Raw genomic sequence first — 15,547 nt, forward strand, 5'->3', positions numbered from 1 at the left:
AATTCCACAAGTCGGAATTTGTTTGTATCAGAAGAAATGAGGTGATTTCTTATGTAAGAGTAAGATCTAAGGACTCTCTAAGAAGTTTTCCAGCACGGCAACGCGCTGAGTGGCAGCGAGGAGCAGAAGTCCTCGCTCAAAGCCTATCCTCTCCTGAGCTCACCTGTCGGAGTGACAAGAACACGTGTAAAGCAACTTGTTTACCGGGCACAAAAGCACACGTCCCTACTTTTAAAAATGTCTCTTAGTTCCTGGCGTCAGCCCAGGCTGTCAGCATCATCAGCTGCTACCAGGTGACGTGGCTGCTCATCTTTTATTTCTCACTTTTCTCATCTTCTCAGAGGAAGACCCTGAAGCGTTACTTCCTTCTAATCATTTCCCTCATCGCGTCCCCACTCATCCTCGAGTTTGCTTCCTTTAATGAGCATAAACTATCAAAGATCGATGTTAAGTATCATGTTTGAAAAAGTTAAAATCAGTAACGCCTTGTCCCGGCCTATAAAACAAGGCATGGCTCTGTCCCCACGAAGGCAGGCCCAGCCCCTCTCGTGTTCTGCTGCCGTCACTCTGCGCTAAGACTCTGGCTTCTCCGGGGGCACCAGCTTACGGGGGGCGGGGGGGGCACTGAGGGTCAGCTCGGAGGCCAAGAACTCAAAACTCATACTGATTTCAAAGAAATAGGAGTCATAATGGTTTTTCTCCAAGGCTTCTGCACTAATTCTTTTAAAAGTCCTACACCTATATTGGTCTTTGATGTAGCTGCCAAACCGTGGCTTTCACCACCGAGTTACTCCTCCTCACAGCCTGGCCTGTGGCAGGTGCGCGGGGGCTCTGCCGCTCGGCAGCGGCCAGGCTCAGGCAGAGACGGGTTCGTGCTGCGGCGCCAGCCCTTACTTCTCTGCATCATGGGCGAGGGCTGGTTGAGCAGGGTGGCGAGGCCGTGGTAAATGGCTCCCTGCTTCGCTACCTCCAGGGTCACCACGGAACTTGTCCTTGTCATCAGCTCTGCTGCCCTGGAAGAGAGGGTCCCAGCTGAGAGGTGGGGACGGGCGTCTCCCCCGCAGCCGCAGCCGGGGACCAGAGCAGGACAGAAGGGCCCAGCAGCGGCTGTCACCGTCTGCGGGGCGCTCTGACCCCAGCCAGGCTCCCGCCCTCTAGAAAGAACAAGGCACCCGCCTCCTGCTGTCGGGCTCCAAACCGGAGGGGGTGTGCGGATATTTCAGCCAAGAAACGTATTCGGACTAAAATACGCAATTTGCTAAGAAAAGAAAATGCACACTAAGAGTTTGACACTTAAAAAAGAGGAAGGGCACAGCTGCCCAGCAGGGGTTTTCGTCTCCTAAGCCCCCGACAGGGCGCGTGTTCAGCTTTAAACAGATAAAGCAATGATACCTTTCCTGAGAGAGGCCCACCAGGCTTCGTCCGTCCACACTGAGGAGCTGGTCCCCCGCCGCCAGCCGCCCGTCCTGCGCGCACCCGAGAGCCAGCCGACGGGGGGGGGAGGGGGGGGAAGGAGAGAGAACCAGGGAGAGCAGCTCAGCTCCGTGCTCACGCTCCGAGGGACATCGCGCGTCGCTTGTTCAACGCGCGACACACAGAAAGGGGACAGCTTGAGAAACGGTACCAACCACGTCTGCAGCTCCTCCTCTCACCACCGACTTGACGTAGATCCCGAGTTTGTCTTGACCTGCGCCCTACACAAAACGAAAACCAGGGCACTGAAAACACACAGTGAGACATGAAACACTCAGCAAGTAAAACAAAAAGAAAACATGACACAAGTCTTAGTTCTTGTGTTGACACGAACGTCAGTAGCACCAAAACCGAACCACAAGAGTTAACACTCCGGTAAACATCAAGAAACTAACAGGACAGGCACCTCTCTTGTGTTTCCAAGTTAAGAAAAATGACTCCGAAGCGGCCACTTAGTGACCGGCGGCCGAAAAGACGGACACAGACCTGGAATCCTGGAGGCGAAGACGAGGTGCGACGGCCGCGGGCGACGCCGCAGGCAGCCAGCCCACCGCGGGTTTGCTTTGCGACGTGTCCCGGCCCCCTCCCACCCTCCTCCTCGCCACACTCAGAGTCTAAACTTTAAAACACGCCACGTCTCCTCGTGGCGAACAAGAAGAGGGACTCGGTGAGAAGAAGAGGCAGAAGACGCTCGGCACGGGCTCAGTTTAAGGCTCACGGGCTGTCGCCTCCACAACCACCGGAGCGACAAGCCCAGATCCACCCGGGACGCAGGTCAGCTGCACTGCCCGTCACGTCGCGGGAACGGCTCTGAGACTGACTTAAGGGACACGTGCGTCTGCTGCGGGGTCGCCACAATGCCATTCGGCAGGACAACAATATAAAATCAGAACGGTGGATGCCTCCTTACAACCAGAGGAAGCACGGATACGCGTGCGCGGAACCTCACTCGGACGCTACTGCGAAGAGCCTACAACTGAGAACGTGTTTCTTAGCTCATACTTAGGAACTACTGTGTCACAAAAGTGACACTATGAAGTTATCACGCAAAGTTAAAATGACAGGTCAACCAAGAACCTGATGGAAACACCTTTCCTGGGACCCCCTGGAGTGATGCAATCTCCATTCCAGACTCTGTCCTCTCCCCTGGGGTTGACAGTCTGACCAGCTGGCGTTGCTGAGCCCTCACCGGCTCACTCTCAGGGAACATCCAGCTCACGGCACGGCTCTGCGAGCCTAAAACCACCTAGCACTCACCTCTGAAAACACCAGTCACTGTCCACTTCGAATTCTGCGTGGCTGCACTACCTGAGAGCTGATTTTGTCTAAGTTCTGCAAGGGGTGAAGAAAATCTGTGCTCCCGTTAGCAGCTCCTGACCCCCGCCTAGGTGTTCCGACTGTCCCCGCAGCACCCCCTTCCTTTCTGCAGGTGACCACGAGCGCAAAGCCTCCCTGCAGGCCTCCTGCCCAGCCAGACGCCTGGGAACCGCCGTGCTGCCCACACGACGCGGCACCCCCCACCCCCCCGCCAGGGTCCTTCTGCCACAAAAGCCCTGGACAATAGGTGGTAAAGCTGGTACGTTTTTGGGGTAAATCTGAAACTTCTCTCTCTCTCTCACACACACACACATATATCTATACACACACACAAATCAATAAACGACAACTCTCTGAATTCTAGCACATCACTCAGCAAAAAAGCAATACACAAACCACTCATCTGACCTCACTTAGGCCAGTACTGGACTTCTTTGAACCTGGGAAATTACAATTACTTCTAGGACAGCACTGTGGCCCCGACCCCTGCCTCATCTGTTAAACTGGGTATTTCCTCCCACGTAACCTAATTAAATGACTTCTTTCGATAATGTTCTATACATTTACGTAATCGATGACAGTTTAACTCAGCTGTTTGAATGGCAACTTGGTTCATTCACCAAGGGCCGAAAGCCTACACTGGCCCGAGCTCTTTGGCCACGTGAATGAACAGGGTAGCCCCACTGCCCCCGCCACCCGGAAGCTCACTTCTACAGCGGTTTGCTTTGTGGTTGTCAAGTAGAACCTCGGATTGGGGCACTGAAAACCCCCTTTTACTTTTTTTTGCAAAGGCTGTAGGAGGATTTCCTTAGACCAGGGCAGATTTTTGTTTAAAAGTTGTAAACATAGTTACTTTCTTCTTCTACTTGACCTAAAAGCTCGGTTTAGTGCCAACGGACATTTACGACATGTTCCCAAGAGTACTTTTGGGACCCGCGAGGCTGTCTTCGCAGTCTACTTGATTTAATGACTTTTATTTCCCCGTGACAGCTGGCTCACAGGGGTCGGTCATCTTCTCCCGCACCGCGTGCTGACCCCGTCCCATACCAGTATCTACACACACCTTCTTTGTCTCACACCACCCTCCATCGGAAGTGACCAGAGAGAGTTCCCCGGGCTGCGCAGCAGGACCTGTCCCCACAGCTTACGCAGGAGCAACGGCCTATCCGTCAGGCCTTCTGCTGGTCCCGGTGTTCTCTCGAGCAAGGTCTCTGCCCCACAGCCACAACCAACTGTGGCTTCGTGACACTGTTACTTCCTGTTCACAGCCTCTCCATCCAGACCGGTGGCCACATACTTGGGGGCAACTCCTAGGCACGGCTGTTCCAGAACCGCTCTGGATTTCAGACAACTAATTCACGAGCGTCAGTTTAGGAGACTTGGTGTGAATTGCGAATGACACTGAAATTACCTGACATCCTGTAACATTTTAAATGCTTTATCACACATAATATGCAGCACGGAATTTAACAAATCTATGGTTAAATACTCAAGTAACGATCTCCTAATACAGCTATCTAATACGGCATCGCTGAAATCACATCTTTCGCTGGGCACTCGTTTACATTATAAACCCCAGAAAACCTCTGGCGAAGGGAGCAAGACTCCGCAGGACGATCTGCCGGCCTCTAACCAGCCTGCCCCAGCAAACTCCCCTCCCTGAGGTTGGCTCCAACAAAGCCCTCCCGCCCAAGCTGCCCCCACCCCAGAGCCCGGACCACCCCCCACAGCCGGTCCTGCCCACCCCTCCATAGGACGGGTCTGCCAAATCCTTTCATCACGTGAGTCCGGAGCTCACCGGCCCACTGCCAGGCAGGCTGCCATCTCTCTGACTTACATTCCCGGGGCGGGGGGGCGGGGGGGGGTTTCTCTGTTCCCTCCTCCGCACCCCTCCCAAATCCCCGCAGGCTACAGCGTGGTCAACACCTCCAGAATCCCACTGAAAAGGTACATTAGCAGGTGCAGAAGCAGTGACCATTACGAGTGAGCTGGCCACCCTGCAGAACGACTGGCTTAAGGAGCGAGGAAGGAGGGTTTCTGACCGTCCAACCCTCTGCTGTCAGGTATCGGAAGATGAGGGAAGGCGCCTGAGCAATGACGACAGGAGCTCGTCTGAGTCCCAGGTTACAGTCGCTTCTAATTCCCAGTAGGGCTCACTTACAAGTCCGTGTCCTCGTCACAAGAGGTCTTCACGGGGCGAAGTAAGAGGCCGTGGTCTCCGGAGACCTCGGCTCAAGACCACCAGCATCTAAAAGGTCTGTTTAAGGTTCGTCATAAACACTGACTTAAGCCATCGACAAAGCATCATGAAACATGACATGATTTTTTAAGACTCTAATTTCTTACTATAGCTAATAACAAATTTTAATGTGGCCCACACATTCTATTGCTATTGGACAGCACTGCTCAAAAGCTATAAGCTTTTCATAGTCTATCTGTTATCAGTAACCTCAGATGCTAACAATAAATCCGTAAGCGCAAAGGCAGATAACTGAGTAAAAACAAGATCGCACCCTAACACACATGCTAGCACCACACACCCCAATTTCCAACCGTGAGCAGAGGAACCACAGTATCATACGTACATATCAAATGAATAAGTAATTTTAAGAATGACTCGCCTAAAGAGACCTAAGCTGGTATCTGAAAAGCTATCACTGTATCTCTGGCCTGCTACTTGTGAAAGTACAATGAAAAGCCTAAGCAAGCACACCATTCCGAATCGCCCAATCCTCCTCTGGCAAATCAAGCGGCTGCTGACAGGCTGCCTCCTGGAGAGCAGCCTCATGCTCCAGAGGCATCAGGAGTAATGATTAAAACGAACTTAAAAGCTCTAATGTCAAAGCCACATGTTCCCTTCTGGAGGCACTGACGAGAGTCACACAGCAGTACGGTGTTCAAGGGACTGTCAGACGGGGAGAGGAGGACGGACACACACGCGCGCACACACGCACACGCACACACACGCGCGCACACACGCACACACCACACACACGCACACACACACACAGCACACAAGAGGCAGAGGGCTAGATCCCCAGCCCTTAGAAGCAGCAGATGAAAGGACAAAGGCCACTCATGTGGGGTCTTGAAGCTGCTCTCCTCTCCTTTAAAGGGAGAGGAGGAGGCTTGCAGGTTCTGCGCGGGAGATGGGACAGCTGAGGAGTGGGGGAGGGCGGAGGGGAGAGCGGGCGTGGGGGGTGCAGGTGGGAGAGGGCAGAGAGGCGGGGGGGCGGTGAGGAGCAGCAAGGCCACAGCTGGAACGGGCCGAGCTCACAGAGACCCTGGACAGAAGGACAGGTGGCAGGAGCCGCGCTGAGGGCCTCAGGCCGAAGGAACCGCGCACCTCTCAGGGATGCCTCAGGCCGCCGCTGAGGACGGGCCCGGGTTAGGCAAGTCTGCTCCGGGTACCTGCTTCCTCCCAGCCTCCGGAGGCTCCTGGGAGAGGCCGAGGCACGGGGCTCCCAGCTCAGGGACGCAGAGGACACCCACGCTCCCAGCGTCCCAGCTGCGATGTGTGCAGGAGCGCGATGTGATCACCAGCATACAAACACCGCTAAACGCGAGCCAAGAAAAACAAGGCCGGGCAGGAGGAAGCGGGCAGGCCCGGAGCAGCACGCAGAGCCCCCGCCCTGCCTTGAGCACGGCAGCTCAGACCAGAGTTTCGAAAACAGCGGAAAGCCCTCTTTTTTGGTAGGAACAAGCTTCCTTCTGAAAGACCAGTTTTCAAACCCGTTCCAGACAGGCCTTCCGGCCCGGGCGACCTGGCGGCACACGCGGTGAGCGCCCGGACAGGCCTGGGCACCGGCCTGCCAGCGAGGCCCCGGGTAGGCTCTGTTCACCGGCTCAGCGGCTGCATGTACAGCAGGACACAGACAACACGGCGGCATGGACCCTGTGGCTCCCCAGACAATAAAGGTGGCGCCCGAGTCCCTCCCAGGTCGGGCCCCGTCTGGCTGGGGGTTCCTGAGTCTGAGACGTGGGCACCGCGTGGTGGGAAGCGACTTCTCCGGGGCAGCTTCCTGAGAGTCTCAGGGCGCCTGCTGCTCACACGCGTCAGGCCGGTGAAGGTGAACTCCCCGTGGCATAGGCACGGGGGGGGGCCCTGCAGGGCTAAGCCTGACCGCAGGCCGAAGGTGGAGGGAGCCTCCCCCAGGCTGTGTCCCTGCCACGAGAAACGCGGGCTCTGCCTCCTTCCAGCACGAAGGTCATGGTCCCTGTTCTGTGCTGTACACGGCAGCTGCAACCAGCACTGCAGTCAGTGCAGGAAACCTGGACCTGGGCCACTGCTTTAAGCAAAATACTGGTCTTTGATATAATTTACCCTTAGAACAAACATAGCACACTGCTTCCAAATTCATAAGCAGAAGCCGTGTAGGTCTTTAGTCATTTCACACAAAGCCCTGGCATTTCCACGCAAGAAACTCTGCAGTCACGCTGGCTACTAGGAGTTGGGCTTAATGAGGAGCTAAGAATTTCCCGACTTCACTTCTTTGCCTAGGCCTTTCCTACCTGGTCCCAGGAGGATCAGTAAAGAGCCTGAGACCAAAGGGCTCAAATCTGTAAAAGGACGAAATGCCAGTTCACGAAAGGAACTTGCTCTTCCAACGGTGAGAAAGAAGGTGCTGTGTCAGGAAACACTGTCTTCATCTCCGTTTGGAGACACAGGGCTTTTATTTTGTTTTAAGCCAAGTAAATGTGAGACTTAAAAGACATCAGACAGTCAAAGCACAGAGATGCAACCACTCACTTTTAAAAGACAGAGTAAAGCGTCCTCAGTGCTTCCCAGATGGTTACCTCTGTGTTCGCTTTTAGGAAAAACGGGTTTTATTTAGAGCAAGCCTACAGGCACCACCACCTCACAGCCAGAAGCAAGCTGCACTGCGGCGCTTCCTGTACGTGCCTCGGCAAATGACCGGCAGCAGTTTTACCATGATTTCAAGCAACTTCCACCATGTTATGAGTAGCAGGATTAAATTAATATTTACTTCCTGTATCCAAAGTCCACGGGAGCCTTCCGCTTTCAGGAACCGCAAGTCTGTAGCCCTGAGACACGAGCAATGACTGCCTGGCTGTGCACGTCCAGGCGCCACTCACCGGCTGCTTGGTGAGCAAGCCAATGACCGACAGGCTTCAACACAAAGGTGGACGAAGCAGCAGGCTTCCGGGACGGCCGTGAGAGTCCGCCCGGCCACCCCGGCCACCCCGCCTGAAGAGACTCACCCCGGCCTCGGCTCTGCCGACGACAGAGAACCACATCCTGGGCTCCGGGACACATCGACGCCTCCCCCCGAAAACGCAGCCGTCTCCTCCTGGCCGCGCCCAGCAAGTGACCCGGCTGGCCCTGCTTTGAGACTCTGGCCACCGCCAACCCGAGCTGGACGCCCAGCCTCTGGGCGGCATCTGCCGACTGCAACTAGAGCCGACGTAACCCGCCGCCTCTTACGCAACCAGTCAGCTGGATGCTCGTTTACTCTGTACTTCATTAAACTTTAAAAAGAGCCAGAAAAGATAAAAAACAGGGGGCTGCTGTGCCTTAAAAAAACCACACGAAACAGGAGGGCCGGTGCTGTCCGCAGATGACTGGGCGGCCGCACACGGAACACGCAGCGCAGCCGAGGCGCCGAGCCCAGCCTGTGCCAGGCAGCGGGTCCCGCCAGCGCTCCACGTCGCCGCTGCCCAGGCTCGCAGCAGCCAAGCCACAGGGACTGAGCCCAACACGAAGGCCACGACGGCTTACAGAAAAAATGCAACCCACAGGCACAAGCACGGTCACGGGGTACAACGGAACCACAGACGCCACAGGCTCTTCTGAGACGAACGCGAACCGCAAGGACAGACGACCTGCCGTGTGTCCTCACCAGGCCCAGGCCCCGCTCGCGGCTGCGCGCCGGGGCACAGCTGGCCCCAGGTCCCCGGGGACCCAGCGGCAGAGCGACACCCACCACGCGCCCCCGAAAGTCCCACGTCCTCCTGCTGTCTCTGGACCCAGGCACGCCCGTGCCAGGCCTCGACCACGCAGCCTCAGTTCAGCCTCGGCCAGAAACCCCGGGACTCCCGTTCCCTCCCAGCTTCAAGGCCCCGCGAGGAAGCCGGAGAAGCTGGGTTCCGGGAGCAGTCGGGTCCACACGGGACCGCTCAGCAGGGCTGCTCCTAGAAGAGAGGGCCTCCAGCCCGGAAACCCAGGGGTGGAGCACGCACACGTGGGCACCTGGGCGCCCCACGGGCTCCTTCAAAACCAAGCTCCAGCCCCTTTTCGGGCTCCCCGCCGCGGAGGGCAGCATGGGCACGTCCTGGGGTAGCTCTCCCGCACTCACCAGACCCCCCACACGGCAGCCTGTCTGGAAGCTGCCACTCAACAAATTTGTGGCAGCGTCCCGGACGCGCCAGCAACTGGGACCCCTGCGGCAGCGGCCAGGACAGAGGCAGGGGCACGAGGCCTTCTCCGCGAGCTGCACCTGCAGCGGGCCGGCCCCTCCAGCTCCACGTCACCCCTTTCCGTACGCTGAGCTGCGAGCACCTCCCACTGGAAAGCAGTACCAGCTAACGTTCTAGTCCCCCGGGGGCACTTCTGAGCCCCTCGGACCCCCAGTCCCTCAGGTCCAGAGGGGAAACGTGCAAGACGGCGCCAGCCAGATCACGCCTTCACCCGACCCCCTCGATGGCTGCTTCTCTGGCCTAGAGCGGAGCCCACAGTCCAGCAGCCTTCGGGCCCCTGCAGGTCAGCGGCCCTGGGACCCAGCCACCCGCTCACTGACCACTGCCCCGTCTTTCACGCTGTGACCCGGACACACACTGCAGCAGATGTGTCTGCACCGTCAGGCCCCGCTCCAAGGGGTCTGGCCTCGCCTTCACCTCCTGTCAGCCCCACTCAAAGGGCTCCCCGCACAGGCCCGTCTCGGGGCACTGCCTGCCACCGTCCGCCTGGTTGGCACCGCTCAAAGGCATTTCTTCAGGGAGGTCCCCACTGGTCTCCACTCCGCACTGAAGCTCAGACACTGGACATTTTGCCCAAAGGCCACTCGCTCTTCCAGTTCCTGCCCCGACTCTCAGGGCACCTATGCCAGTGCAGCAGCTGCCAGGCGGTACAGATGTCCCTGGCACAAGAAAACGTCCCTAGGTTAAAAAGTGACTTTCACGCGAGCCAAAGGTGCACGGAGTCTCATCAGCCCCGTTTCACAAGCGGCTGCGCTGCCCGCCCAGGCGGGGCTGAGCCTGGCACTTCTCCTCAACGGGCTCTCTCACGACAGTTTGTCTTCTGGGTCTAAACGGACAAGGCGCTCTGTTCCCTGTGCAGTTATTTGAATGGGGAGGAACCCCTGATGTGCTGGAGGGGATGTCCCCCCCCCCAACCTGGGTCCCAGTCTTGCCTGTGGTGCTGAGGTGGAGGCCCTGTGGGAGGGGGGCTGCCTGCAGGGGCGCTGTGTGAGTGCTGGGGGGGGGGGTGCCGGGGGCAGGGGCGCTGCGTGAGTGCTGGGGGGTGGGGGGAGCCGGGGGCAGGGGTGCTGTGTGAGTGCTGGGGGGGTGGGGGGAGCCGGGGGCAGGGGTGCTGTGTGAGTGCTGGGGCGGTGGGGGGAGCCGGGGGCAGGGGTGCTGTGTGAGTGCTGGGGGCGGTGGGGGGAGCCGGGGGCAGGGGTGCTGTGTGAGTGCTGGGGGTGGGGGGGCCGGGGGCAGGGGCGCTGTGTGAGTGCTGGGGGGTGGGGGAGCCGGGGGCAGGGGTGCTGTGTGAGTGCTGGGGGGTGGGGGAGCCGGGGCAGGGGGCTGCCTGCAGGGGTGCTGTGTAAGTGCTGGGGGGTGGGGGAGCCGGGGGCAAGGGCGCTGTGTGAGTGCTGGGGCGGTGGGGGGAGCCGGGGGCAGGGGTGCTGTGTGATTGCTGGGGGGGGGGGGGGCCGGGGGCAGGGGTGCTGTGTGAGTGCTGGGGCGGTGGGGGAGCCGGGGGCAGGGCGCTGTGTGAGTGCTGGGGCGGTGGGGGGAGCCGGGGGCAGGGTGCTGTGTGAGTGCTGGGGCGGTGGGGGGAGTCGGGGGCAAGGGCGCTGTGTGAGTGCTGGGGGGGTGGGGGAAGAGCACGTGTCCCTCAGAAACCACGTGTGAGCAGTGCACGTGTGCATCAGCCAGGCTTCCCAAGTCCGCTGGGATGGGAAAAGCTCCCCCTGCCTTCTGTCTACACCTGCAGTAAGCCCAGTGCTAGAACCTATCTCCCCACGAAAAATACTATCGGTGCTGGTCGTCTCCGGTTTTTCTACAGCTGTTTGGTTGAGTGTCTTGGTAAAGGGAACGGGACCAAACCACCCTAGAGATGTAAAGATTAAAAAGTAAGACTCATCCCCCACTTCCACGAACGCGCTCGCCATTCTCTTCTGGATTAGATGTTATTTCGACCGTGAACTACTTCTTCCGCATAAGGTACGTGCTAGCATCAGTCAAAGCAACAAGGAGCCGTCTTCAGACGGCCGCACCCCCAGGCCACGCGAGGCCACGGGAGCCAGCAGCTGCGCTCACCTCTGTTCTTACCACAAATTACTAATTCTTTTATGACCACAAGCACTCGAGTCTTCTATTTTTATGACGAAACCACTCCACTGCCCTCCAGAGGGCACAGTCCCTGCTGACGGCTCCTGGTACAAAGGCAGACGCAGAGCGGACGCAGGGCCCAGAGCGGCCTGGCCGCCCCCAGGAGCTGAGCAACGGGGCGGCGGGGAGGGTAAGCAGGGAGCTCAGGAGGGGGCGTGGCTGGCAGCCCGCAGTGGCAGTGGGCAAAGGCACAGAAGCAGCTCAGCCAGCAATGGCTGGTGAGGACGGAGGAGTCGGGCCAACCACAGACCATGGGCAATGCCAAGGCTGCACCTGGCGGGCTTCCTGGGGGAATCCCTCACCAGCCAAGCACGCACATCTGCCTGGGGACTTGGGACCGGGTGCTTCCCCCACCCCGTCTACAAGGCACCTCCTGCAGTCAGGAGGTCTCGGCTGCTCCTCCCTGACCCCCACCAAGTACTCGGGACAGGGCTACCTGGAGGCAGTGCCCTTTGCCCTTTTCGGATGCCTCCTGCCTGCGCTGACAGGCGAGGGAGCCGAGGCTGACAGTGGCTCCTTGTCCCGACCCCCACTGATGCCTGGCAGCCGGTGGGCCGGAGGCCAGTGGGAGGGGCTCGTGAGGGAGGGTCCGGGCACAGCGGGACAGGGTGCCAGGGGGAAGGGCCGGGGACTCTGGGGCAGACGAGACTGACGTCTCCAGAAAACAGGGAGCTCTGTGCTGAACGAGACAGGGGGCCGCCCCCCACCCCCGCAGCCGATGACTTCAAATCTCCAGTGAGACAAGCGCCTTTTACCCACAGCCATGGAAGACACAGCGGTTAGATGCTCTGGCGGGCTGCAGTGTGACAGAGTAATTTTTACCCTGAGAATTCTTTCCAGAAAACGGGCGTCTGGTTCAGTTGGTGAGCCAAGAGGGAACCGTCTAGAGCTGCTAGTCGGCTCACAACAGCTGGAAAGGCCCCGAGCAAGACCCGGGTCAGGAGGAGTCAGCGTGAACTCTGGACTCTGCGCTGGGCTGGACAGACCCTGCCCCAGCTCGGCTGAGCCCACGTGACCTGGCACTTCAGACCCCACCTGCCATCCCCAGGCTGAAAGCCTGGCCCCTCCCTCCCGCTGGTCCCGCCCCAAGGCCACCGGCTGTCCAGGCCTTCAGTCCCTGCTTGCCCACTCCCCGCCACAGCTTCCCAAAGTCCTCACTTCATCCTGCCCCTTCTTTGCTCCCAACCCTCTCATTTCTCTGGGGTGCAAACTCCTCAAACTGTCAATCCAGGCTTTAAAATTACCGGAGCCCCTCTTCCCTCAGTTCCCCAGCCCCTGCGTGCACAGTGCCCGCCTGCTGTCTGCCCCTCCTGGAAGGAGCCCTGGGATGGGATGGGCGCCCCCTGGGGATGAGGTCAGAGCCCCCCATCGATGTGCACCCCGCCCCCTCCAGCGCAGAGCAGGGGCCTGACGCGGGCGGCTGCCTCGGGCACGGAGAGAGGCCCGGCAGCTCTCGGCGCCTGCTCTCCTACCTTCGCTGCGACGATGCTGAGGCCCATCCCGTTCTGCTTCTTCAGGGTCACAGTGATGACTTCGGGTTCTTTCCTCAGAGGCTGAGCCTAAAGGACGAAAACAAAGATTCACTGAGTGGCTGAAGGGCAAGGGCTTCCCCACGGCCACTCGCGCCCCTGCAGGTGGTGGGGGGGGAGCGCCGGGCAAGGCTGGGGGGCAGCCCGAGCACCACTGGGCACTCTTCACGCAGCACCTGCGAGAGAGCTACCAAGGCGCTCGCCTCCAGGGCCTTCGAGACAAAGCAGCATAAATGCGACTTAATGAGCATTATTTACAGAACTTGACTTATAAAACTCAACATGCATCACTGCAGTGTTAGAAAAATCTGATCATAAAACAAAATTAAAATGCTACTGTTGTTACCTTTCAAAACAAATTAATAGGTGCATTTGGGTTTTTGTTTTTTTTTCTTTTGCTTTTTAGGGCCACACTCCCAGCATAAGGAGGTTCCCCAGCTAGGGGTCAGATTGGAGCTATAGCTGCCGGCCTACACCACAGCCAGAGCAACGCAGGATCCAAGCCATGTCCTACACCACAGCTCAGGCAGTGCCGGATCCCCAACCCACTAAGCCAGGCCAGGGATCGAATCGGCATCCTCATGGATCCTAGTTGGGTTTGTTTCTGCTGCTCCACCCACAAAGGGAAGCTCCCCAATAGGGGTTTTTTTAAAGAGGAACTTTAACCTTATTTTACACTGTCTATGGAGAGGAGAGCAAAAAACAGTTACAACAAAGGTGATCTAACATCTTGGACTGTTGGGAAGATTCGGCAGTGAAAATGCAGCAGAGGCACTCAAAGCAGTGCACTGCTGCCCCGTCAAGCCCGCGGCCGGGTAATACTGAAGTGACGGACTGAGCTGCTGCCCAAGGAGACAGGCCAGTTCTCGAACAGACCCACCAACAGATGACAAAGAGCTGTTATCCACTGAAGCCACATGTTAGACACGGGTCGCACCTCGTGTGAAAGAGTTCACAAAATGAAAGAAGAAACTGCCTGAGCAAACACACGAGGGAGGATTTAATTAACTCAATACACAGGTATGAAGGCACATTGCCAAGAAGCAGTAACTATACACATGGCTTGTGAATTTAGAACCAAAGCCTGTATGAGAATATTTTAAGGGAAATCAGTAAGATGAGGTGACAAGAGTTCCCGTCGTGGCTCGGTGGTTAACGAATCCGACTAGGAACCATGAGGTTGCGGGTTCGATCCCTGGCCTCGCTCAGTGGGTTGAGGAGCTGGTGTTGCCATGAGCTGTGGTGTAGGTTGCAGATGCGGCTCAGATCCCGCATCGTTGTGGCTCTGGCGTAGGCCGGCCGCTATAGCTCCGATTCGACTCCTAGCCTGGGAGCCTCCATATGCCACAGGTGCAGCCCTAGAAAAGGCAAAAAGACAAAAAAAAAAAGACAAAAAAAAGATTAGGTGACAAAATTTTTTAAAACATCGAGACCTGAATTCTCCTAGGTGATCCAAGAATAAATGAGAAAGGTGAAAAAAACCTGATTCCATCCAGGGCCTTCTCTTTCTATAAAATCTGGGAATTAGAAATGGCTGCTGTTGCTCGGGGTCTGACAAACAGCAGCTGGCAAGGTCGATGGCGGGTAGGAGCGGCACACTCGCTGCATCAGTGTCCAGCGGGGCCATCTATCTGGGTGACGGCGACCATCGCTACTTCCGTTCTGGGGCGGACAGGACACCTGCTCACATCTAAAGCTCCTACCAAGCAAACACAATTCCTGGGAAGTCAACGTACAAAACATGCATCGTGCCATCTGCTCCAGGAGCTCCTGCCACCGCCCGTGATCCACGTTTTCTCAGAAAAGCAGGAATAGGCATCTGGTCTGGACTGACGCTGACTACTGATTGCTAACTAGAATGTACCACGGGAGCTCCCAAGCCTTAGAAGACTTGGGGCTGGTTTTCACAGATGAGACTCTCCCAGTCTCGGTCCAGGCACACCGCTCTAGGACAGGCCTTCTGGGGCCAGGGGAGAGGGGACAGGTGACTGAAGAGCCATGTTCACCCACAGGGAAGACCCTGGCCCTCAGCAGGAACCTTTCCAAACGTGTCGTCTCATTCACCTGGCTCCACTGAACCCTTAATGGCTTAAGAGACAAAAACTGCAATTTTATTTAAGGTAAATGAAACCAAAGATTTGCCTTGAGTCTTTCTGGACGGACATGCTGGCGTCCACGCTGCAGGCCCCTGATCAGGCCCTTTCTTGTTTACAGCTGTCTGGGGGAAGCAAGGCAAATTCTCCTTAGAACCTACGAGGCTACTGAATACCCGTTCAACAGGATGCAGAGTATGAGTCGATGATCTGATACATGTTTAAGATACGGTAGAACTGACTAGAACAAAGAAGATGTCTTTTACCGAAGAAAAATTTTCTTGGGAAAACTCCCCAAGGTTACCGTATGAACGTATTTTCAAACGCGTATAAGCGAAACTGTCCAGACAAGGCCTGAACATAGAAAAATCTCTGCGAATGGCCAGGATTCGAGGCGCCTGTCCCCGCACTCACCAGCTCCGTGCTCTCCCGTGCGAGGCGGCTCTCGTACTCCGCACCTTCAAAATGTATCGTCCAGGAACCCGGAGAGCGCGGCTGGGGCGTCAGCCTGCAAAACCCTGGGGAGGAGACAAGCCCGCGTCAGACGGCGGGCTTCGGCTCGGG

The 15,547-nt window shown here is 57.4% G+C and overlaps 1 protein-coding gene across 17 annotated transcripts in view; it reads right to left on the bottom strand.

Moving 5' to 3' along the window:
• AFDN (afadin, adherens junction formation factor) overlaps window positions 1-15,547 on the bottom strand; it is a 128,824-nt gene that overhangs the window by 17,602 nt on the left and 95,675 nt on the right. For all 17 annotated transcript variants that reach the window (XM_021085839.1, XM_013984302.2, XM_021085815.1 and 14 more), the window contains 5 exons: window positions 15,398-15,501; window positions 12,834-12,920; window positions 1,629-1,694; window positions 1,393-1,466; window positions 895-1,013 (listed from right to left, as the gene is read on the bottom strand). In XM_021085839.1, coding sequence (XP_020941498.1) covers window positions 895-1,013; window positions 1,393-1,466; window positions 1,629-1,694; window positions 12,834-12,920; window positions 15,398-15,501 — 450 coding nt within the window. The remainder of the gene's footprint in view (window positions 1-894; window positions 1,014-1,392; window positions 1,467-1,628; window positions 1,695-12,833; window positions 12,921-15,397; window positions 15,502-15,547) is intronic.

This window comes from Sus scrofa, chromosome 1, assembly GCF_000003025.6.
Source record: "Sus scrofa isolate TJ Tabasco breed Duroc chromosome 1, Sscrofa11.1, whole genome shotgun sequence".
In the NCBI taxonomy this organism is placed as follows: domain Eukaryota; kingdom Metazoa; phylum Chordata; class Mammalia; order Artiodactyla; family Suidae; genus Sus; species Sus scrofa.